The following is a 22,613-nucleotide window of genomic DNA, read 5'->3' as shown; positions in this document are numbered from 1 at the left end:
GTGAAGCTCCTTTTATACGTCTTATAGGAGATCAATGTAAACTGATGTCTAAATTAAGAGAAGTATAACTGAAAATTAAACAAATCAATTGAAATTCATCGTAAAAATAATAATTTTGATAACGTAATAGCAATGTTAATTTGACACTTAATATTATTGATACAGAAAACAATATCAGCAGTCCTTTTCAGCAATCAGTCTAATTACTATGCTATGCACTCTATTCTCAACGCCTACACTTTTTTTGACTTTCACTCATTTCGAATAAGGATAAAAATTCTTTTCAAGAGAAGAGTTAAGAATGAATTGAGACTACAATAAAACGACGTATAAATGAGAAGCATAAGAACGGTGCTTCACTGTATTATTTTAATAAATAATACTATTGATTTTATTTCGACAGCTAAAAAAGTTATGGTTTTAATTAAAGTAAGTCCGGAATATGAAAAAGCTTGAAAATTAAGAAATTTTTGCTCTTACTATTCAAATAAATTATAACTATTCCGAACGCTGAAAAATTTATGTCTTTAACTAAAGTGATTCCGAGGCATTAAAAGTTGGAAAATTGAGACACTATTGCTATTCTAATAAATAATACGATTGGCTCTCTCTCTCTCGAATATTAAAAAAAAATCATGTCTTAAATTGAAGTGATTTCGAGACATAGAAAGTTTGAAAATTGAGAAACGTTTACTATTACTATTCTAATAAATAATGCGATTGGTTTTCTTTCGAACATTAAAAAATCATGTCTTAAATTGAAGTGATTTCGAGACATAGAAAGTTTGAAAATTGAGAAACTTTTAGTATTACTATTCTTATAAATAATGTTATTGGTTTTCTTTCGAATATTTACGAAACCATGTCTTAAATTGAAGTGATTTTGAGACATAGAACGTTTGAAAATTGAGAAACTTTCACTATTACTATTCTAATAAAAAAGGCGATTGGTTCTCTTTTGAATATTTAAAAAATCATGTCTTAAATTGAAGTGATTTCGAGACATGGAAAGTTTGAAAATTGAGAAACTTTTATTACTACTATTCTAATAAACAATGCAATTGATTCTCTTTCGAATATTTAAAAAATCATGTCTTAAATTGAAGTGATTTCGAGACATAGAAAGCTTGAAAATTGAGAAACTTCTACTATTACTACTCAAATAAATAATACAATTGTTTCTCTTCCTAATGCTGAAAAAGTTATGTTCTTTTCAGAAATGAGTATGAGGCATAAAAATTCTTTTTGAATTATTCCGTGCTCATTACGGTGTTTATTGTTTTAAAAACAGTAGATATCAAAAACTGTTGAAAAAAAAATTAAAGCATGAATATTTTTTATTTAAAATAATGAAAATCACATTAAATTATGGTATTTTTATTTATATCAAAAATGAAAAATGTAGTGTTTTCTAACGCAATTACAAAATATGAGAAAATGTTTGATTAATTTATTAAATAGTATAATCGTATTCAAAGGAACCTATGCTCTTTTAATTTTTTTTTATTATGTGTCTCGAATCCCCTTAAGAGTCTTATAATTAACACTATGATATCTCTTTAAATGAATACAATAAATTACTGTTTCCCGTGTCTTGGAAATCGTTAAAAAATATTTAGTTGATTTTTTTAAATGCATAAACAGAGTTGGTAAATTCATGGCAAAACATATTCAAAAAATATTTCTCCCTTGGAGGGTTTGATTGATTACACCTGACCTGAAAAGTGGTCAGTGGTCATCACCTAAAGCATCGATCATTTCCTCGATTTATTTATTGTCGGGTCAATAGCTTAATACCGTTTTTACTAGATAGCTCTGAATTATACTGTTTTACTTATAATTTAAAGAACAAAATATGTTATGCACTTTATAATATAATAAAATTTTTTGCAGAAATGTGCTTGTTAATTGTAATAAATTTATAATATCTTTAATAATTATATGATTATTTTGTTGTCTATTTTATGCTCCAGTTTATAATTACGAATACTACTTGCAAAAAACATTCAACTGCTACATTACAATGAATAATAATTTTATTATTTACACTCGATGAATTAAAATTGAATTATTATATTTAAGAGAGACGAAACCATTAAATGATACGCTAATAACTGAATGAAAATCATAAAGTTGTCTTTTTGAAAAGTTTAAGATGATAGGAACCGTTCTTTAAAATGAAAACCTTTAAAATGGTAATTTTTTCTCATTTCAAATTTTTCATAATTTCGTGGAAAGCAAGATAATTTTTATTATGTGGTTTTTTATTATTTGGCATTATGTGGTTCTTTTGGAGACCACTCAGCAATGTAACTACTACTTTTCTTTATAGTTTCAAATACTTAATGAGTCCACGATCATGTCAAATCTCAATTTCAATAGTGTACACTACATTTTAAACTAAAATTTAACCACGTATTCCTTTAAATTGTAAGAAGATATGCTAATATTGTTCAGCTTTGCACCCTATTATGGTTGCAAATCTTTTAAATGATATTATGGTGTAATACGTTTTAAAATTTCTATCAGTGTTGCTTTCGGTATAAAAATCTGTGTATTTATTATTTACTTACATTTATATAATGATTACTATAATGTGGGGGTGATTTTTATTGTAATTGTATCGGAAAATACTCTTATAGGGTGAGTTGGGCTCACCCATTTATCTTGATGTTTAGACACTATCATTGCTTTTCACCACAAATTTTACGTACAAAAATTTTTGAAAAGTCTTGAATTTTTTTTTACTTATAAGCTTATAATAATAATGCAACATTGTACCATAAATTAAAATTGGAAAGATAACCCATAAACATTTACCAATGCTTAATAGCTAAAAATTTTGAATTTCATTCAGAACCTTAGAAGTTGCATAAAGTTAATTTTCGAAACATGGAAACGGAAATATCTATACTTTTAACTCTGTGACAAAAGATACTGAAACTCAAACTAAAGGACATAAGCTCACTTCGAAAAATTCAAATGAAAACCATTAAAACGAATCATCTATCTAATAGAACAAAATATATTTCAGAAATAAGTAAAATAATTTGAAAATTTTCAGAATTTTAACTCTTACTGATTAACCATTTGAACAGAATTTCTTAAACTGTAGGTCGCGATCTCAATCGAGGTCTCGGGACCTGCAGCAGGGTTTGCTAAATATCTTAACAACGTTGACATTTCTTTAAGTTATTATAATTTTGAAATTGCTAAATATTTTTACACAATCTATCTAGAAATAAAATAAAATATAAGACAATACAGACAAAGGAAAAACGAAAACGTTTTGATACATTTCTTTATAATGGAAACTTGCTTTGCATGTGACGCTGTCAGTTTGGCGAATGTCAGATTCGCGGATTGCTTATGGGGTCCCACAAAATGTTGTAAATATTGTGGGATATCCACACCGGAAAGTTTAAAAAACCTTACACAAGACGAAACTGTTAGAAATTTTGGAGCGTGTTGAGTAATAATATCGTTTAAATTTGCTGCAACTTAATATGGCGCTAAGATGAATCTTATTAATGAATTTCTTCAACTTGATTACACGATTAACTTGATGACTCAACTTGAATGGAAACAAGATTGAATTTATTATTTTATTGGTGTTGCAGAAAAGTTGCTCATTATTATGATTTAATGTACCGATATTATGGTTCAACATTGGGCTGCTTTTTAATTGGTCCCATAAATTTTTCTTAAATATTATGAGATGATTGGGATATGATTGAGATACGCACACCGGAAAGTTTGAGAAACCCTGCACTAGAAGAAACTGTTCGAAATTTTGGAGCGTATTAATTGATAATATCGTTTAAATTTGCTGCAACTTAATATGATGCAAAGATGAACTCTATTAATGTACTTCTTAAATTTGATTATGCAATAAACTTGATGATTACGCAATAAACTTGAATAGAAACAAGATTCAATTTAACATTCTATGGATGTTATAGAAAAGTTGCCCAATATTATGATTCACTGCACCCATATTATGGTTCACCATTGGACTGATTCTTATGCGACTGTTGATGATTACTACTAAGTTACTGCTAGTTAAGGTTTTCCGTAAAAATAAGAATATAACAAGCTTTTTTAAAATATGAAAATACATGAGCATGATGCAACAATTCTAATATCTAATATTATTTACAAAATGAAATGATCAAAGCAACAAGTAAAAATCTACTTACTTGTTGTTGCGTCTGTTGGAAGATATCTTGAAAAGTGATCAAGTCCACCATAATTAGAATTTTCTTCTACTTCATTGCTTGATGGAAAACTAGAAGGAGATTTAGTTTCAGATAAGTCCAAAATATCACGCACAGAAAAACTACTGGATTTAAGAACAGACATTTTGATTTAACTTTTACATAGTTGGATGAAAAAAAGATCCCGCAGAGTGACTTTTCAAGTGGAAAATGATTTTACCACCACATCTTGTCACTTACCCTCATTCTTTTTCCTGGCTTATGATTGGTTCACTACTTATTTGTTCGTCCTATAGAGGGCGGAGTTTAAAGAAACGATATTTCTGTAGATTGGGATATGATTTGAGGGGAGTGATTTATTAGTCTTTCCTATTCAACCCTCTTCCTTCCCTGAAAGTTACCTGGGACGCCCTTTTTGAATTTTTTTTTCTTTGTTTCTCATAGGTGAATTTTATTTCTACTGCAGTCTCATTGCATTTGTTATTATGCATACCAGAGAAGCTCTTCACACCACAATGGATATTATTTTACTGAGCTTCGAGTGATTGTTCCAAGAAATAATCAAAGGTTTGAATAATTAACGCTTACTCGGAATAAAGCTTAAAACTCGATAACTGATTTATTTGTTTGGGATATTATTTTGGACTATAATTTGTTTTATTTCATTTATTCCATCATAACTACTTCTCAAAGTTTTGTAGTGGTTAGATTTTTCTGCATAAATATTGCATTGTTTTAAACGCTTTGTTTTAAATATCGAGAGCACATTCAAATAAATTATTTCGTTTGCTTCGTATCGAAAAACTAATACATAACTAGCTAATACATAACTGATGAGGCCTACATTGAATGTTATTAAAACAATTATCTTTTAATCTGGCAATTGAAAAGGATTACTAACCAATTATAGTAAAGACTTTAACACTAAAAAGTTCGATTTTTTTCCCTATTTGCAAGAAATAATTCGAGGTTTGAATGATTAACGGTTATTCGGAATAAAGCTTGCCACATTTTTTTTGTTTGGAATATTATTTTGGATTATAATTTTTATTTTATTTTATTTATTCTATCGAAAATACTTCCCAAAATTTTGTAATGGACAGATTTTCTGGATAAATATTGCTTTGTTTTAAACGCTTTAATTGTATGTTCTATTTCATACTTTTACTTAGATTTATTTATGTATTATTTTTTAATGCAAATATTTAATTTCTAAATTGACAAAAAGGCTGATGTAATTTATTTTTAAAAAATTATATAATGTTATGAAATTTAGATTGCCAATATGATTGATTTAAAATATTTTTATTTTACATTTGCTCCATTTTAAATAAACGTAAGAAAAAAACGAGTTTAATTTAAAGTTTAGATAATAAGGTTAATAAGGTTAAATTCTCAGTAACTACATAAAATTTCCTAACGAGCAGAGCTGAAGAAGAAATAAAAAGTTTAAGACTAATATGAGATACGTTAAATAAATAAAAATTCTATTTTTTATATTCATAAAATAATGCTTGTGCTTATTTCGTAAGAAATGCAATATACTATACTATTTATCTGGGTGTAGCAAAAAAAACTCTTACAAAGTCATTGCACCATAGAATAGAAGTTAACTAATTTTTTTTTTTAAATTTGTGTGTTAATTTCTTTTCGTTCAACCACTTTAATTATAAAATATTTTATAATCAATTTCTTAGTTCACTTATTTTTTTCAGTTTTTTCACAATGTCAAACAAAAGATTAGAGTTGTTTAAGCAAGGAAAACGACAGTGTAAAATTGTATTTACCTCTGTTTACATTAAATGCTATTAAAACAATTATTAATTTAGAAATTCATTGAGAAAAGGACTGCAAATCATTTATAGTGAAGACAATACTTAGCTTGCTGTTCTGATCAGAAAAATTTTAATTCCAAGAAACTCGATGATCTTTTGTTTCTTTTCGGAATTCAAACTTTTTTAATGAATTTTTAACAAATCATTTTGATAATTTTTTATTCATCTTAAACATAAAGTTCAATAGTTATGGATTTTTAAAAAAAAAATTGTTCAAAAGTTTACACTCAATTTAGGAGCAAATAATTATTTGTCTTTATAAAGTATAGTACCTTTTTCTATTTATAAGTAACAATAAGCTTTGTTCCTCTTTACATCGTTATCTATATCACCGAAAATAACTTTTGAAGCAAGTACTTTATAAAAATGTGTTGTTTTTTGACGTCTTAAAGAAATTATGACTGATTAAAAGCTTTAAATGCCAAAGTCCACTGCCTAGATCTCCATGTTTTATGAATGTCAGATTTCAGTGCATTTCTCGGAAAACGTTGTTCGTAGATATGTCACCGTGATCAAAGTTGTTGATAGGCAAAAATGTCTACAGCTAAGTAATTTTCAACATTTAATGATAATTGTCTACATATTCACGAAGATTTAATAGGAGCTTCATCTAAATTAGACAGTGACAATGTAATATTAATTTGAAACATCTAGAAACTTGTAAGCCTGTGAGCATTTCTATTTTATAACTTCCGTGCTACTATTTCCCTAATGTATTTCGTGCTAAATTTTAGTGATGTTGCTATTAAGACCACTTTTTATGTAAAATATTGCAGAAACAATTAAATTTCAACTTCAGCTATTCGTTATTTAACAATTTGCAATATCAACTTAAGAATTCTCTGGCATTAATTTTAAGCTGAAAGATCGAGAGATATTCTTATGAAATTAAAATACTTTTATCGACTTCCATGTAAACATGGGGTACAATTTCACTTGAACAGCTGTTATACTCTTTGATTTAATAAAATGAATTCCAAAAGAAATAAAATTTTATTTTTAAAGCGATTTAATGTTATTAAACCCTGTATAGGCGTTGTTGATGGGGAAAGGGAAGGTGGGTATAAGTTTCCTCAATCAATAGAAACATTTTAAAGACTCCCTCAATGTTTCGAACAAATAAAATTTTAATTAATCATCATCGATTTAAACTCGTGAATGGTAAAATCAAGGAAGAAATTAAACTTTTTGCAGATGTTTAGCAGTTTTAAGAAATATTTTTTGTTATTTGTGAAATTTAGAGAACTAGTGAGACTATTTATTTTAATTTCATTCCCCTCTAAAATTGGATACCTGCTCCGTGCCTTCTCAGCATTCATTTTTTTTCTTTTTTTGAAGAAAAAAAACTACGAAAAAAACTACTACTTAGCTTATAAATTATAACTGTTGTCTGAACCGATTGTTAAAAATGTTTGACCTTGTTACCATATGAGTCAAAAAGGAAACATTTAACGATCACAGTTTCACCTAATTATATTCGTGATTTTTTTCAGACCAATAAAAAACATGCAATTTATTATTTAAATTAATAATATTTAGTTGATTTTTTTTTACAATTGAGAGGTGATACACTAATTTCTTAACATTTTTATGTAAGGGCTACTTTAATTAAAAATTGGTGAAATAAAAGTTAAAATCAAAGCCATAGATAAGATTTTCAATAAAATATCGATATGGTTAAAAATGCCTCATGTCAAAAATATTAAGGAATTTAAAAAAGTTTTAAAGTACTTTTTGTTTCATTTATATATATATATATATATATATATATCACACTTTTCAACTGTGTTCAAGAGAGTAAACAGTGCGCATGCGCGTTATTTTTTCGTTTTATATGTGATGCTGTTCGATTGTTTTACATTATCCAATTTCTAAAATTAAAGTGCATAACTTGAAGTCTTTCAAGATATTAACTTGAAATGTATATTTTTTTTGTTGGAAATATCAAAGAATTATTTATTAAAATAAAATATTTACCATATAATATTATAAATATCTATCGAATATATCCCAATCATAGATAATCTATATAAATTAAAAAGCTGTAACTCGTATCTTTGTAATATCGATTAGATAATACAATTAAAGACAATGGNGGAAAATAAAAGATATAATCTTTTCATCAGCCCACACGATTATATCCGCAAAAAAGAGTGCTTTCTGATATTGTATCAATATAGCCAAAGCAAAATATATTAATACAATAGTGTGAGGAGCACTCAAAAATTTTTTTACAAAAATTACAAAAAATAAAATAGAACACAATAAGTAAAAATAACACGTAAAAACAGAAAATAAAATTTAAAAAAATCTAATGACTCTCTTCATTCAGTTCAATTTTATTTTCAATTTTGCATTTCTCACTGTATGTGTGGTTAACTATAATTTTACAAACCAGAATTTCTGGTAAACTGTTACCACATAAACGAAGAAATTACCAAATAAATGATTTATAAATGGAGATATATTATATATCTCCTCGTATGAAAGGGGAGCTTTATGTACCTAAAAAGTAAGTGACATAATGCTTGAAATGTTTTAAACTGAAATAGCTTATCCTAAAATGAGCTTTGAGGATAGTGCGCGAAAAAAAGGTCATGCTCCCTGTAACTAAGCACAAAGTATTTTAAATTTTAAATTTGATGTCATCTAATGAAGATATTCATAAGTAAATAAATAAATAAAATAATTAAAAAAGAAAAGAAAGGAAAAAGAAAAGGATGAGAAAAAGAATACCTTTTTCCATAGGTAAGATTCAAATAGGAGATTATTTTTTTAGTTAACTTTGATACTTATTTTTGCTCTTGAGCATTAAATTAAACGGTTTGCAAATATAGAAAAAATAGTCTCCTTATAGTTGATAATAAAAACTTCGTTTTCTTCGTGAAAGCAATTACGAAAATTCGAGCACTGAAATTACGAGGCTCCTAGTCAGGGCTACACGTTAATGATTAAAACTTAAAATCAATCACTGATGCAGATTGATTGATTTTAAGTTTTAATAGAGAGAGAGAGAGAGAGATTATTTTACTTTTATTTAAGCATACAGCAATTAGTTTATTTTAGTTTTATTTAAGCATACAGCAATCATATTTCGTTAAATCTTTGGATTGCGAAGTAACTCGGGATCAAAATGGCAAAATATCTCTAAGGGCTGTTCCCGAGTGTATTTGGAGCGGAAGAATGATTTAAGTGGATTTGGCAATTAACAGCCGATGAAGTAACCTTTGGAAACTTGTCGTTTGAGAGCAAATTATTACGCCAAAAATTAGCGAATGTGATGAATAAAACATTTTAAATCAGTGTTGGGGTCGGGTTAGCCAGGATGGTAGGAACCTGGACTGGTGTTCGTGAGACTTCGAATTCCCCCGACCGAAGAATCCCCCCGTTTATTAAATGGTGATTGGTACACGTTAAATCTGACGAGGTAACAAAGTCCTCCAAATCCCTGTAACAAATCAATATCTCCAGTGGTATTGAATCGGAAGTTGATCACTCTCTGGTTCAGGTCAAAATTATGATCTGTGGATGAATGAATGAAGTATGATGGGTCCTCCCTATAAAACGGACTGTGACATGTGTGGAGCTGAAGTTAGATTCATGACCACAGATGGCGCCACTGAAAAACCAAAAGCGCACCATCTGCCTTAAATTCGCTTGGATTCCCATAGCAAGCTTGCTAATCTTGGCAATGGCATTAGTAACAATAATAACAAATGAGTGCCGAGGATTTATACATTTCGCCGTCAGTTGGAAATTTGCGAATATGAAATAAAGGAAAGAGTCTTTATTGCGTACTGTCAACACATAAAATTTCAAGCACAGTTACTGAAACTTACAAAAATTTCATCCATTCAGCTCTTCAGTTGTATTTTATCTTATATTATTTTATAACCGTCGCCATAAGCAGCTGACCCAATTTTGACTTCATGACAGCTCCGTACCCTTGTAATTTTGAACCCAATCCAGAAGACAAGGAAACTCCTGGATCAAGTATTGGAAGAAATTTGTCCTCGAGGAGAGCTTTTTGATGTAACTAACAACATTTGCGTTACATGGAGAGGAAAACCACAAGAACTTCCCACGGTTAATTGATGGCAAGGGCATGCTAACCCCTTGTCCGACAAAAACTGAGGATATTTTGCGTCAGCAATGTGTTCAGGCCGAGCCGGGATTGGAATTCGTATCGACCAGCCATCGCTGGGATTCGAACCTGGTGCACCTCCTCGGAAGGCGCACACTCTATCTCTTGAAAAACCATGACTCCTTTAATTGCATTGTAATTGTAAATTTTTTATGTAAACAAACTGTATAGCGCAGGCATAAAATGCACGCACCTGTACATCGACCAAACCGTAGAATAGCCCCAAAGTTTTCTTTATTTATTAGCCGTTCTGACGAGGAAAGTCGTGTTTTGATTGCTCAAAACATGTTATTTCTTATATGAGTATAAAAAGCAAAAGAAGGTTTTATTTTCAATCGTAATTTTTATCTCAATTTCCTTAAGATTATGTGCTTGGGATCATCATGTAGGCTTCTAAGAACGACGAATACAACAATTTCGAGTCACATTTATCTAAGTATTGTTTGCTCGCAGTATTTAATGAGACTGACAACAATGTTGAAACGAGCGCATATCTTTGCGAATGAGAACTGAAAGAATTTATTCAAAAATGAAATTTTACTCTGATTTTTGGGATTATTTTAAACGTTGTTAGATAATTCATTATGAAAACTTCGAATTGTAAGCTAAATAAAGAGGAAACAGTAATTTAAGTATTTAATATGATTTTACTAAATTTTTAACCTTATTAGATTTGTTATTAATATATTTTATTAGATCTAACTATAATTATATTTTATGTATTTTGCATATTATATTTTACTAAGCTGTCACACCTTCTTTATTGTAATTCAACAGTTTTTAACTATTTTGAAATTTTTTATTAGTCATTTAAATATTTTATAATTTTAATCGCATAAAACTATACCTAATAGTATGTATTATAAATAGATAAATGTATTGGGAAATTATCTTTTTTTTAAATAAAAGTTGATGGTTTTATGAAGAGAAAATTAAGCTCCCCAGAGCTCTCCTCTATATATTAAAGTTCATTTTTTTAGATTATTTTTTTCCTTTTCTTCTCATTTTGCTTGATTTAAATTTACACTTAAACAATTACTTAGATAAATAATATTCTGCTTCGGGTTTATTCAAAACGGATTGATGTGCATTTCACACCATTACAGCTCGGTATGATGTATCTCATATATTCAAAATTACAGACTGAAGTTTACAGCTATAATTAGACATCGTTTTGTGTAAGTATGAGATAGTTTTTGAGACTAATATTAGACCGTGTTGTCAGAGACACTGCATAAGGCTACCATGAGAGAGAGTATGAGGCTAATATGAGACAAGGTTTTAATTCTTTTACAGTTTCATTTTTACGACTTTCAATACTACATTTACATTTATATTACATTTAAATAAATCAAAAATAAGGACAATTGATTTTTTATAATATAATCTAGTTTAAACAAATTATAAGCAACAATGAAAGTTTAGAGTTTTGTCAATGATTGATTTTAAAATAAACTCAATTCATTTTATTAAATTTTACAGACGAAAAAGAAACTTCTCTTGCTCATAAAATATCGATTTTGAGCTAATTCGTTGTATAGAATTGAAACTTGATCCAGTAATCTGGATCAAGTTAATTGTTATTTAACCACCGAAATTGAAACTTGACAATGATCCATTGAAGATTTCATCCCTAAAAATATTTTTGATTCAAGTTAATAAAAAAAAGGTTTTTACAACCAGGCTGATACCTGAACCATTTCGTTGATTTCATATTTTGAGGACGAGTTGCATTTTTTTCAAGAAAAAAAATATAAATAATAAAAATATTTTAATTTTGATTTGACATTCAAGATTATTATTTTTGTTAAAGTAGTATAATTTCGTAAAACAAACTGTAAAAGCCACTAGAAGCTTTTTTCAAGAGGCCTTTCTTTAAAGGAAAGGCATTAAAATTAAATAATATTATATAGGAATTAAGTTCAGCATATTTATAAATAATTAGCAACTAAGCTAATTACATTATTTTCTTTACATACTCTAGATGTAATTTTGAATCGTTAATATTTTTTTTTCAAAAATATATTTCAAAACAAATATTCTATGCTGACGCTGTGAGAATCAAATTTAAGCTTATTTGATGATTAATTTCTATTTAAAAAATATAATGAAACTCCATAAGCGTGACATGATTAGAAGTATTCAGAATCACAATGTAGATAAAGAAAGATAGTAAATATTAGAAGTATCTAGGATAAAAAAAAAATTCATGTGTTTCATCGTTCATTTTGAATCAAATATTTCACTTTATTATTTACTAATCTTTTGTGGTTTTGCCTTTCTCACGTTTTTATTTTCTTGTAATATTTATTCTACATATCCTTTATGCCAAAATTCATAGCTGAAAGATGCAACTGAATAGATCCGGTAGAAATAATAGTGTGGAATTCTAGCTTTGTTAAAAATAGCAGGATTGTTTAAAGACAAAAAAAGTTACGTCATCAATAAAAATAGATTTATATTTTTTTCAATGAACTTTTTTCCAATTTTTTGATGGAAAATAAAATAATATAATAATAATAAATAAAATAATATGTTGAAACTACTTTTGCATTATAAAAAAGTATTACAACAGCAATCTTAAAAACAATAAATAAAAAAAATCTGACGAAATGCTTATATGCGAAATTTTTACTATATGCAAACAATATTTATTCCCTCAAAAAAAATTATCCCTAAATCAAAAATTGCACTAGAATGAGACCTGTAACATCTTATGACACTAATATATCATAAGCTTTTACAAGCAATATACATGGTGTTCCATAAAGACAGCCTTTGATAATTATCTTTAGAAAACTTATCAAAAACAAAAAAGTATGCAAATTGGGAGTAGAAAAAAAATTGAAAAAAAAAATTATTATTTAATCCTGTCAATTTATCTATTTAAATCTGTCAATTCACTTAACAGTAAGAAGGATATAATAAGCAACAAGACAAGATTGAATGCGGGAGAAAAGAGAGAGACGATATTTGAAAGATGATCATTATAAACATTTTAAAGTTTTAATCTACAATTAAACTTGTTTTGTTGTTTATTATTATATTTCCGTTTCGTGTTTTGTCAGATTTTTATAACAGTTTTATTTTTCCTTCCTTTAAATATTAGTCTTCAACCCCCATAATTTTCCACTTTTGATAAAGATTTTTAAAAAAAATATCAAGGTGGTCTTTTCGGGACACCCTGCATAGAAGCACGAGTCTTTATTTCACTTGAGGAATTCAAATATATTAAAAATATTGAACCTTATTGAACCTTTTCTCGAATAAGGGAAATATAACTTTATTTAAACCCATCCAACATCGCATTTAGTACAAGCTCAAGTTTGATTAAGTATTTGTTATTTATTGTCTTCTGAATAAATAAATGAAGAAAAAAAAACGTTAAATTTTTTTTAAATAGTCACATAAAATACACAATTTACATTATTTTAATGTCATCATTGTAGAATTTACTTTAACTTTTAGAGGACAATGCACTGCAACAAAATAAAACGACGAACTTATGACCTAGTGATTGGATTTTCACGTACTACGAAAACAAATCGTAAATCTTCAAAGGTCTAATTTTTGAATATGCTGATTATCTTGCATAGCGAAATTAGACACAAAAACTAACTTTTTACTGAACAAACATGGAATTATTTTTTTAAAAAAAGTTTTGTAGTTTCTTAAAAATCTCTTTGATTCCCTTAAATAGATTTGGACCTTTGGCGATAGTTACAAAAAGTGAAACTAACTCGACTTAAAGAGGTTCAAGCATTCAACCACTCTCTTGAACTGAACTATTGGGACTACATTTTCAGATTGCCTCATATTTTAGGAATTCAAAATCTTAATCCACCAAAAAATAAATAAAAGTAAATTTATTAAGAGAAACTTTCATAACTTAAAAAAATTTTATGTGAAAATCAATTAGTATACTTAAGGCTTGACACAGGAACCGTTAAGATTGTTTGAACTACTATATTGAAATGTTTGTTAAATTACAGATGGACTATATGTCAACCATAATGAATTTTTTAAATTTTTTTTCATGTATGTTACCTTTAATATATGAAATCCTATATTTTAAAGAATGCTTAGTCATTGCGCGAAAAACCTATGTAGAAAATTAATAATGTTTCACTAATTGTCTAAGCATTCCATAAAATGACTAATGAGAACCTCACAAAGTAAGAAACGATTAATATTTCTTATATTATATGTATAGTGAGGGAAAAAAAATAAAGCGAAACACCCTAAATAAAATTAGGTCTAATGATCGGAATTTCACGTAGTAAGACTCAGTTTCAATGGTTTGAAGGCTTTACCTTAAATATGATAATTAATTAGGGTTACGAAATCAGACTCAAAAGCGTACTTTCTCTGAACAAGCATACTTTTTTTAATGATGGACTTGGATATTTGACCCCCAAAATATTAGGGTTAGCAGCAATCTGGGAAATATGGTCCCCACAGTTTGGTCAGGAGATTGATCCAAAGTTTGGACCCCTTAATGCTAATTTTACTTTTTGCATATTTCACCATATCTCAAGAACTTTTTAAGCAGATTGAAAACTTTTTGCACACAATTATGAAATTCGTTTATGCAAAGATAATTCCATGCGAAAAATATATTTTGATAATTACTTATTATTTTTCATTATTTTATTTATATTCAAAACTAATGCAATTTAATACGTCGAGTACAAAATTTGAACAAAATCGGTTAATAAGTTCCTGAGAAATCAAAATATAAATGGCATTGCATTTTTAAAATTTGATAACGACTTTTTTCAATATTTTATTCTTTGCTTGCTAAAAGTATTATAAATGAACGAGACTTTACTTTAACTATAACCAGCAATTAAAACTAATAAAAAAAATCTCCCTTCTTATTTTGGAAAAAATTCAGTAATGTGAATAAACCAGTTGGTTATGATGCAAGCCGACTTTGATTTCTTAATTACGATTCATAAAACTAAAATTCCATTTCATATAATACAATTATATAAATATATTATGTAATTAAATTATATAATTATATTATATAATAATATTATATAATTATGTTATTGTAGGTCATTGCTTAAGTGATTTCTCATACTTTTATAATACTTTTATAAGGCAAAGAATAAATTATTTGTCCTTTTCATAAAGTATTATTCTACAACAATATCGATAGTATTCAACTAAATAATGACGTATATCAAATATCTCGAAAATTTTAAATATCTTTGAAGAGATGTAAAGTGATATAATATAATATAATATAATATAATATAATATAATATAATATAATATAATGTAATGTAATATAATATAATATAATATAATATAATATAATTTTTGAATCGAGTTGTTAATTTTTCGCATATATACTTTTCGGGAAAATCCAAGGTAACGAACGAATCTATCAGATCGGTTCTTAACAGAATAAAGACAAATTACAAAAGTTGTCTCTACCCTCTATTTTTCTTTAATTTTCTACTTTATAACCTGGTAGCTTAGTTATGGAAATGTGTTTCTAAATCATTTATTTAAAGTTAATCTTAAGTAACATTGTCTTCTTTTCACCACTTATTGCCTTCTTTTCACCAAAAAATAAGTCTTTATTTTCTGGTGTATTATATTTTTGGTTTTCTATTGTTTTGGTTTCCTATTGCATTGGTTTTCTATCGTATTAATATATTTTGCTCTGGCAATCGATATTGATGCAATATTAAAAAATGCCCTTTTTGCAGTATAGCCGTGTAATTTAAAAGAGAGATTATATCTTTTCGCGGTTGATATTTTTATATTTATAACTCTCTTACTTTTGATTAAATAATTTCTAATATACAATTTTTACATATTTTTTTACTAAATATTTACTTACCAATTAATTATTCTAGAAAATTTTTTAATAATTATATATTAAGGGTATATATTATCTAACGAATTTAATATAAGTTCTTAGGAATTGTGCTAGGAGTTTTGGCATAGAATATCTAAATCTTTTCAAGAATACAACAGTTTAATTTACACCCAATAAAGGTTTTTTTATATTATTTTACTTAAACTTTAACATAAATTTCTAAAAATGTTCTTCTGTGTGCAGCGAAGTAAATAAGTAAATGAAAAATAATTGAAATTTAAAACAATAAAGATCAAATTTTATTTCTATATTCCTTCCTTGTGTGTAGGTATACTATGTATCTTAAATGTCTTTTTTACTTTCAGAATCAATTTTTATAAAAGTTTTTTTTTTATTGTACTTGTTTTATCTTCATAAATCTTAATCACAGTATTTGCTTACAAATTTCGACAACAGATCGCAGCACTACTGATAAGATTGCCAAAATTTAAATTGCGTTTTGTTCTTTTCTCTGCCAGACTTCGACTGTTCTGAAGAATTCTATTCTGAATGCTATCTATTCTGAAGAATTTTTTTTATAAATAACGCTATTTAGTATGGCTTCTTTTAATTAATACAGGGAACTGATGGTCGTTATTTTAAAGTTTAAAAAAGAAAACTACAATGCAGGTTCTATGTATAAAATCACAAAAATAAGTAATAAAAAAAATTGGATGATTTGAAATTTTCAAAACAATCGGGCATATTAATTTAGTAATTATAACTTAGAAAAAGTTAGAAAATGGACATTGTTACATTTATTTATTCTCTTCAGATTTTGATAGCATGATTGAAAAAAAATTGACATTCAAATTAGTGTTTATTACAGAATCTAATTCATCCCATAGGAAAAAAGAAAGAAAGAAAGAAACTGGCATTCAAACCATTATTTTGTTTATTTCATTACGTAAAATTTTCCCATTAAACAATAATTATCTGTAGTTTCACATTTTAAAGTACAGTACCCAAAATTCACGAAATCGAACACAAAAATGTACTTTCTCTGAATAAACATACTTTTAATTATCTTTTTCGACAAATTGCGACCACTCTAATTTTTGACCCTCAAAATATTAGAGTAGCGCAAAAAAAAAAAAAGAAAAGAAAATAGTATATAGTTCCAATAGCTTAGTCAAGAAATCGGTCGAAAGTTAAGATTCTTAAATGTTAAGTACACTTCTTCTGCATTATGTTATGTCTATAAAACTGTTTAAAAGAATTTAAATAATTTTGCTCACAATTATAAAACTGGTTCATCCAAATATAATTTGATAATTACTCATTTAATTTTTATAATTATTTTTTATTTTCTAATTTAAAAAGATTCAAAGATGTACAAGCTTTTAAGTCTTTTTAAACTATGTAATTTTACATGACAAAATTTAAAATTTGAATGGAATCGCTTCTTCAATAAAACATGAAAATGCACCTTTTTAAAAGTTTTATTTTACAGAAACTATCCCATTCAAATTCTGTATTTTGTTAATTTGTTAAAATTACATAGTTTAAAATGAGGCAAATATTTGTATACGTTACTGTTAAGGAAAGTTTTGGATATTACTTATTTAAGTAATATAAAGTAATAAATAATTTTAAAAATGTATATTTTGAATGAATTTGTCTTTGGATACATGAGTTTTATAATTGTGTGCAAACATTCCTAGATTCTTTTAAGACATAGCATTTATAAACATTTCTTTGCATAACTACGTTTATTAAAAACAAAATTGCTTGAATAGTATCGAAATTTTGATTTTCTTTAAAGCAAAAAATGAATTATATTAATTTTGGGAACACCGTTCATTTTTAAAATAAAAACTCAACTGATTTAAATTATTTTTTCATGAGTAAACACAAATTATAAGTTTTTACTACGAAAAATTGTTAACTTTTACTAGATTTTAAAGTGTAGCACATACTGTACAAATGTCTAGTAAAATTGGTCAACTTTTTTTTTAGCCATTTAACTTTGGGGCAGGATACATTTTATTTTCATTTTTTCTAAACATTTTAAACAAAGTAATTCTTAATGAAAAAATAAAAAGTTTGAACAAGTTCGTCAAATAATTCGGTTTAAATAAAAATTTATAAAAACATTTTTTTTTAAATTTTGTAAATCAGAAACTATTTGACGGATTTCGCTCAAATTTCGTATTTTGTCACATAAAATTTATTAAAAAAAACTAAAGAAAATTATAGAAACATTTTTACGCCTCGCAAAACATCTGTTGATTTTTTTTAATAAAATAATTAAAAACTTTAAATAAGTATTAATAAATATTTATTCCACTGAACTATCTTTGGATAAAAGAGTTTAATAACTAGGTAAAAGATTTTTGCTATTGCGCATATAGTTTTAGAATTTATGACTAAAAACGTGAAAAGTGAAATTAGAAAGGCCCAAACTTTCAACCTAACTCCTTACTAAACATATAGAACTTTATTTTCAGAGAGCGGCCACTCTTACCCCACCTACGATTTCAATGATCAAAAATCCAAAGCCATTGAAAAATGCACGTTTGCTCAAAGAAATCATGTTTTTGTATCTGATTCCGTAACTTTATTAACAGTTAGTATTAATTAATCAATATATTTGAGGCTGGCACTTTCAATTATTTAAGACTGATTTTCAGTGCGCAAAAATCGGGCAAGAACCCACACCTCCTAAAAGAGGAAAGTCCTCTGTACGGACCAATAGAGTAGTGCAACGTAACGAACATAAACCAAAGAACATACATAGGGGAAGAAGGCTAGCTTTCATAGTCATAACCTAAACCAGTTCCCCGAAGTTTGGTGCGGTCCCTGAGTATAAAGGAAAAAACAACATTTGGGAACACAGCAGCAGAGGTTCTTGAAACAGGAATGTATCTAAGCTAAGAACTCCTCCAGCCACAGCAGGATTCTTCTTCAGTGTAAAGAACTAAAGGTATTCAAGAATAGTGCAGAGCACAATTTTCTGACTTTCTTCCATCACAAGACTGGCTACTTTAGTCGCCATACTTGAATCAAAAGGATTGTTCCGTCGAACCATCTTGGAAGCAAAAGTTTGTTCTGAAAGAACTTTGGCATCTCAAAACTCTTCGACATCTTATAAAAAATCCTTGTGGAAGAAATAGATAAAAATGGGTAGATAAGTGGCAGCTAACAGCAGAGGTTTTTGCAACCCGTTTACAGCTTGGAATTTAGGCCAAAATTGTTAGTTCTAAATTTGAAAAATTGTTACAGTTGCATGTTTTAATTAAAGAAATAACTTCAATGGCTTCAAAAACTTGAAGATTGAAATAGAAGTGGACGTGTTTCCATGCTTCCAGCACTCAAAAATAGAATTCCATTTTCAAGACTAGCCAGATGCGAATGAGAAGAAATAAAAGTGATTTGAAGTATAAACGTACAGTTGCCAACAAAGAAAAGACAAATAAAGGTGAAAAACAAAACTAAAAAAACCTCAATAGCCAAGAGTGAAACAAAAATAAAGATGAAGAAACAGAAAAAAAAAGGAAAAAAAAAAATCCCACAGCGGTTTAGAGGGCGAATCAAGGTAAAATGAATTTCCACTTGCTATAGAGAGGTAGTGAGGAAATAATGTCGTTAACAAGGGAATTAGCATTCATATGAATGAAACAAGGTTCCAGGAGATCAAGATGACCTGATGTGACTGGGGTGGAAATAATCTTGGAATTGTCGAAAGTGATTTTATGCCCAAAATTCTAACAGGGGCAGCAATTGATAATTTATTATATTATTGCTAACGGACATATCTATAGTGTTTAAGTCTAAATTTTAAAGCTCGTCTGGTTTATCTGATGTAGCCAACTTTTTTTAATCAAGTAATTCCTTGCCGCTTCATTTTCTTGGGATTACTTATTTAAGATGCATGTTCATTCGAAGGTTTTGCTTCAAATAAAACTTTTTTAACCAAATTTTGCAAACAAAACCCAAAATAACCAAAAAGCCAAATTAAGACCAAAGAACAAACCAACAGCCAGCCTAAAACTGAATCAAAATAAAAGAGCAAAGCTCAGACTAAAGAATAAAGCAAGATTCTGTGACCAAACAAACCAAAATCTAGGAACAGAACTAAGCACTAAGGTTATAGGGTAGTACACGAGTCCAAGATATATCTCATTACCATTTGTGTGAATGCTTTAAGGTAATTATTATCTGCTTTGAACCAAAATAATGAACGTGAATTGGAATGTCATGCTTTTTAATTGTACTGCGTTGATTGTGAAGTGTACTAATTTAGATAGAGCTGTAAAGAGTTTTTGTGATTCCCTATTTTCGTATATCAAATAAATTGTTTATATTAGTATGTATTTAAATTTATTGTTGACTTTAAGTGTAACTACATTGAGATGACAAAGTGTAGTTAAAAGTTTAAATTTCAAAAGCTTGTAAACGTTTTCACCAGTAAAAATGTTATAACACATTTGCGTGATTTGCATATAATACTAATGTCTTGGATAAAAGCAGAAATTTGATTGATTAAGTTTAAACAAGAGTACGCAATTCATTTAATGCTAGATGACAAATGCAAATTAAGTAGAGATAACGTCACAGACGTCAAGTACTAAATCAAGTACAAATGATATCTCTTATTGACTAGATTCTGCTAAACGAAGAAATTTTAGGTACAAGATTACGAAAGCTTGGCAGTTGAAAGCTGAAGGTAAGATTTTTATGAAAATTTTCACTAATATTAATCAATCGAAGAAATCTTGTTATCGAGATAGTTGCAAGCATAAAAGAAAACACATATTTGAGATTGAGCATGAAATAGTTTAATATGTATCCATAAAATGACTATAAGTGATTTTCAATGGTAGTCAGGACTCTCTATATAAAAAAATACAATTTGTAGATGAATATTGGAAACAGGTAAAATATTTCATAGAATGAAAAAAAAGAAAAATGAAGAAATAGAAAAACAGGTTTGAAATCACGTCATAAGTTAGACATAAACTAGTGATCTCAAAACTATGGGTCAGAATGGGCCGAAATCGTAATAGGTGTTATTTTATAACGTTGAAAAAAGTGTAACATTAAGTTAATCAAATTAATTATATATAATACATTGTCATAAACGTGATTATATATTACAATAAACGTAAGTTATGTATAATTATAAACGCAAGCTCTAAAATATACCCATTGCTATAAAAATTAGAGTATCTAGAAAAAAAATATATAGAAAGGAGTATATTCTTCGCCTAGAATGTATATTCTGTGTAGATGTATATTCTGTTCTGTCTCGAAAGAGTTGTCAGAATGGAACAAAATTTGCGTACACAAGTACAATGTTGATATCAGTAAGTGATTAAAAATCAAAGCAAAATGATCATTTATTGCAGGAAAAATGCAAATGAACGGAGATTTTTGTATCCTCTTGGACCACCAGCAGTGCGAATGCAGGATGCGATACGTTTGGGCATTGAGACATACGAATCCCTCATGATGTCCAACAGCATCTCACTCCATAATTGCTGTAAAATCACGGCTAAATCAACTCAACTGGAGTGCTGTCAAAGTTGCCGTCCCAAGTGGTCCCGAATTTGCTCGTTCGGTGACGAATCCAGTAATTTTTCAAAGAAAGAAGAAATTTTTTTTAGATAAAAGTTTTAAAAGTTTCAACGGAACATTCCATTACATCTTTTTGTCCTTTTTAAACAATGGTTATGCTACCTCGGGAAAGTATTGGTTTTAGTTATAATGCACTTCCAAAACGTACGTAAATTTTGTTTTCTCGTTTAATTCTAATTTCAATTAAAAAAGTAACTTCCTTAAATCTATGAAATAAATTGTACCTTTTTGATAATTTTACAGGGAACTTTAAAATTCTATAATTTACTGTAACGTAAAGACATTTATGGTAAACAAAAGAAGAAAAAAGAGTCATCATTCTAGTAGTAAAACCAAAATAAAAAATATTTAAATCATTCATATGGCAACGGCTCATATGATAACGGTTTTCCACAAATTCTGGTTCATAAAATTATAGTTATTACCACACATTTACATATGCACAAAACTGAAAATAAAACTGAAAAGTAAAGGAAATAAAACTGAGAAGTATGGGAACATAGAACATACAAAACTGAAAAGTAAATTTAATCGAATAAATGATTTTTATGCCATGCTCTAAGATACCATGATAAAATTACCAAATTTTACCACATTTACCAAAGTTTATCACATATTTTAGAACCAAATTTTATTTTCATTTTGCCAAAATAATTACAGGAGTGCTTCGGTAATAGTTATCAAGCTTTTCAGTCTTCCATATAGTCAAAAACATGGCAAATTTTACCAGATTCTGCTAGTTTTAACCATACTTTATTTCTCAATGTACAAAAATTTTAAGTTGGCGAAATAAAAATAAATAAGTAAAATACAAACGAACTACCTATTTCAGCTCCTGTATTATACCTGTATTATATATATATATATATATATATATATGGGTCATTCTCACAAAAACAGGCATTTTCATGTCTCCAGTATATTTTATGTTTGTTTTACAGCTTACGAAAAAAAAAATT

General features: G+C 27.8%; 1 protein-coding gene across 1 annotated transcript in view; it reads right to left on the bottom strand.

Annotated features, from left to right (window-relative positions):
- Positions 1 to 22,613, bottom strand: part of LOC107445725 (homeobox protein Nkx-2.2a-like) — a 51,241-nt gene that overhangs the window by 28,049 nt on the left and 579 nt on the right. The window contains exon 2 of the mRNA XM_016060197.3: positions 4,200 to 4,288. Coding sequence (XP_015915683.1) covers positions 4,200 to 4,288 — 89 coding nt within the window. The remainder of the gene's footprint in view (positions 1 to 4,199; positions 4,289 to 22,613) is intronic.

The sequence above is a fragment of the Parasteatoda tepidariorum genome, chromosome X1, assembly GCF_043381705.1.
Source record: "Parasteatoda tepidariorum isolate YZ-2023 chromosome X1, CAS_Ptep_4.0, whole genome shotgun sequence".
NCBI lineage: Eukaryota > Metazoa > Arthropoda > Arachnida > Araneae > Theridiidae > Parasteatoda > Parasteatoda tepidariorum.
This window is presented reverse-complemented; position numbering and strand designations above follow the sequence as displayed.